Source organism: Pteropus vampyrus, unplaced genomic scaffold (assembly GCF_000151845.1).
Source record: "Pteropus vampyrus isolate Shadow unplaced genomic scaffold, Pvam_2.0 Scaffold173, whole genome shotgun sequence".
Classification (NCBI taxonomy): domain Eukaryota; kingdom Metazoa; phylum Chordata; class Mammalia; order Chiroptera; family Pteropodidae; genus Pteropus; species Pteropus vampyrus.
The window spans coordinates 1,408,079-1,411,747 of NW_011888954.1; the positions used below are offsets into that span (position 1 = coordinate 1,408,079).

The following is a 3,669-nucleotide window of genomic DNA, read 5'->3' on the forward strand; positions in this document are numbered from 1 at the left end:
CCTGCTCCTCCCCACCCACCCTGCCCTGTCTGTTGTCTCTCCCCCTGCCTCTTCTTCCTCTCCCTCTTTCTGGGTCTCTTCCTTTGTTGCATAGGCAAAACAGGAGCGGGCAGGAGATGGACCCAGAACAAATGATCAGTCAGGAGTGGAGGCTGCTAGCACCTGCTGCCTCCCTGAGGACGCCCCAACAATGATGATGGCCCCACCCGCGCATACAGCAGGTGCTTGGTGAGTATTAGTCCCCTTCCTTCACCTCCTGGACCAGTAGATAGAGAAGTCAGCTGGAGCAGTAATAGTCCCGGGCCGCAGGCAGCAGCCAGACACACCAGTTGAGCACCCACAGTCCCCCGGGAGGAGACAGACTCCGTGAGGAATGCTGCCAACCTTTCTGTTTCTAAGAGCCTTTTCCTGATGCCCTCTGCTGTGCCCTATGTTTATTTCGCTAGATGAAGTGCCCTTACTAAATAAGAATTAGTTAATATGGAGAAAATGTCTTCCAGAAAAAGGCCACCTGACTTCTCAATATGGATATTCTGACTTGGGGATGTTGTGATGTGGTCTAAAGCAAATCATTAAACTTTTGCTTCTTTGAATGCTAAGTAAAGTGACCAATGGACATTAACAACCAAGCCCAGAGCCTTATTTAGCGTCAAAGATGAAGTGAAGGCCGGAAATACAGTTGAACCTCCGACCCTCCGTGTCAGTGGGCTCTACACTGGGAGTTCAACTAAACACAGATTAAAAATATCTGAAAAAAATGTTACCTTGTTGTTGACATGTATTGAACATGCATAGACTTTTTTCCCTGTCATTATTCCTTAAACAATACTGTATAACAACTATTAAGAAGCATTTACATTGTATTAGGTATTATAAGTGATCTAAAGATGATTGAAAGTATACAGGAGGATGTGTGCAGTTTACATGCAAATACTACGTATGCCATTTTATATAAGGGACTTGAGCATCCTCACATTTTGGTATCCAAAGGGAGCCCTGAAACCAATTCCCCTCCGATACCAAAGGATGACTGTGTCTGTTACAGCCTTTACTTGGTTAAAAAAACAAGGACTCAACAATAACGACAAAAACTCCAACCCAGTGCTTTTTGGCTTTGATTCTTCCATTTCAATAGGATCTTATCTTGGGCCAGTCTGACAGATCAAAATGTCCCCTTTACCAATGTGGACACTTCATGTCTCCTTCTTCAACAGAAAAACAGCTCCTTGTGTATGTTTTCAGTGAGCGTTCGCCAGGCAATGCTGGAGTCTGCGAACTAGTCTTAGTATTTCAAAAAGAGAAATGGAAACAGTTCTCCGATTTGGGCTGGGTTTATATCAAGGCAGTGTGGCAATATTGTGGCGAATCATGCAGATGAGAAACCTGGTTAGTCTTAGATAAGGCTGTAATCGAGAAAGTGGATTAATCATTATTTAATAGTGTCGTTTATCTAGCAGGCAAACCCTTTCAAAACGTGGAGTCCATCTGAGGAAGTCAGGGAAGAGTCCTTGGAAGCAGAAAAGTCAGATACTATTGTCTGTGGGCTCAGTCTGTTCCTGGAAGTGCTGTCTGGCTGCTGTCTCTGACCAGGTGGCCTTAAACCCATTGCAAAGCTTCTTATATAGAAACAAAGGCATGTCAACCGTGACAGTAATAATGACACCTACCTCACTGCTAAAAAGGAGGAGAAATACCCAGGGGATCCTCAGTAGTCACCCCTTCTCTGGGACAGTGGATGACCTATGGGAACCCAGCCAGGCAAGAATGGGAGGCCTGGCCAGCTTGGGGTGGTGGGGTCAGTGATGGCTGCGGGTCTTCGGCCATTTACTGGGAATGTGAGGGACCTAGAGCAGCTCATCTGATTGCAGCCAAACCTTGTTATTGCATTCTTGCCCAGATTGTCATTTAAAAAGCACTTAGGGCTCTCCCTGGAACGCTTTTACATTGAGGTCCCAGGAGTGGGGCTGCCACAGAAAATAGGGCAACTTGAGAAACTCCTTTTCTTCTCAGGGGGCTGAGGATATGCCGGGGGTTGGGGGCTGCAGGAGAAAGAGAGCTCACTTCCCATTGCGTTCAGCCTCTGGGAGATATTCGGACCGACAAGGGCATAATTATGATGCTTTCTGTTTAAACAGCCTGGCTGTGGGGTGGAAGGAGCCACAGGGAGGCTGAGCCTCAGGAGTCTGGGGCTGCAGGCGATTTCTGGACTGTCAGAGGCTCCTGACTTCCTGAGCCTCAGTTTCCTCATTTGTAAAATAAGGACTGCAGCAGTGGCCCTGCCCACATCACAGAGCTATGTGAGGGCCGCAGACAAAGGTTTGACCTGACTTGGTGGTTCTCAGGGATGCACCTTGAACTTGTTAGAAATTCTTATTCTGGGACTCCACTCCAGACCTACAAAACCAGAGGCTCCAGGGGGTGGGCCCGGCAATGTGTTTCAACCAGCCCTCCAGTCATTCTAGTGTCCACTCACTGGTCTAGGCTCCACCATCAGCTTTGCTTAGTGTCATGACCTCAAAGCGGCCCAGGGGAGTCGGGTTTCCCTCTAGCCTGGCCTTGCTCTAATGGAATATTGTGGGCTAGGGGCAGGACAAGGGGCAAGAGTTCGAGAACAGTTGCTTTACTTGAGAATAGTGAAAGACCAGGAAAGAAAGCTCAAGGATAAGAACATCATCTTTCATGTGCACCACACTTTGATTTCCCAAACATTTTTACATGCACTGCTTCATTGGAACAGCATCAAGTAATATTCAAAGAATAGCCCATCATAATTATACTTAATAATAATAAAGATAATGAATGTTCTGAAGCTAGCTCATGCATAGATATCATGTCCACAAATAATCTGTGGGCTCCTTGAGGAGAGAGGACATGTCTTCTTCTTTTGCTGCCATATCCCACTATCTAAAATCTTGCCATCTCCAGTTCTAGCACCCTGCTACGGGCCAGAGTCTGTGGCCTCTGAGCCTTGGTGAGTCACCCAGGCACCCCGGGGGCATGCACTCACAGGCGGGCCTCCAGTCCTTTTCAGGAGGGCAGTCTGCCCCTCAGCTTCCCCCTTCCGCATACGTACCTGTAGGTGTCGGTGGCTGGCACCTTCCAGGTCTGGATGCCCTTCAGGGGGCCCTCGCTCCCCACCACCACGCTCAAGTTGGAATTCCGGTAGGCGTTGTTGCACTGGGCCTGCGTGGGGCCGTGAGGCCCACTAGCCCCACACGTGGTAAACAGCCAGTGAACTGCGCACAAGAGGAGAAACAATCAATTCACTTGGCCTGGCCCTCCTTCCTCGATGGACCTCCCTGGGCTGTCTCTGAGCTGTCTGCTCCATGGCTCCAAACCCGCATTCCAAGTTGACACCAACGTCAGGGCAAGAGACACCACTCAGAAAACTGCTGTCGAGGATCTACTGTGTACCAGTGCCTGGGTCAGGTGAGTAATGGGTCAGGGGAGGGATGCAAATGGAGCAGACATGGACCCTGGTCTTAAGAAGCTCACAGCCTACTAAGGGAGACCAAAAGGGATGCAACCAGGGCAATAAGAAAAAGAAAACCCCAGGGAGAAAAAGAAGAGCTCAGAAAAGTTGTTGGAAAATCTGCTTCTTTCAAAATCTCCAGCTCCTTAAAGCCTATTCTGCAGGCCTGTCTGTGCCTACAGCAAGCAGCCAAGGTT

The 3,669-nt window shown here is 48.6% G+C and overlaps 1 protein-coding gene across 1 annotated transcript in view; it reads right to left on the reverse strand.

Annotated features, from left to right (window-relative positions):
- Positions 1 to 3,669, reverse strand: part of ALK (ALK receptor tyrosine kinase) — a 653,478-nt gene that overhangs the window by 49,633 nt on the left and 600,176 nt on the right. Inside the window, exon 13 of the mRNA XM_011370765.2 lies at positions 3,074 to 3,236. Within this exon, the coding sequence (XP_011369067.1) occupies positions 3,074 to 3,236 (163 nt within the window). The remainder of the gene's footprint in view (positions 1 to 3,073; positions 3,237 to 3,669) is intronic.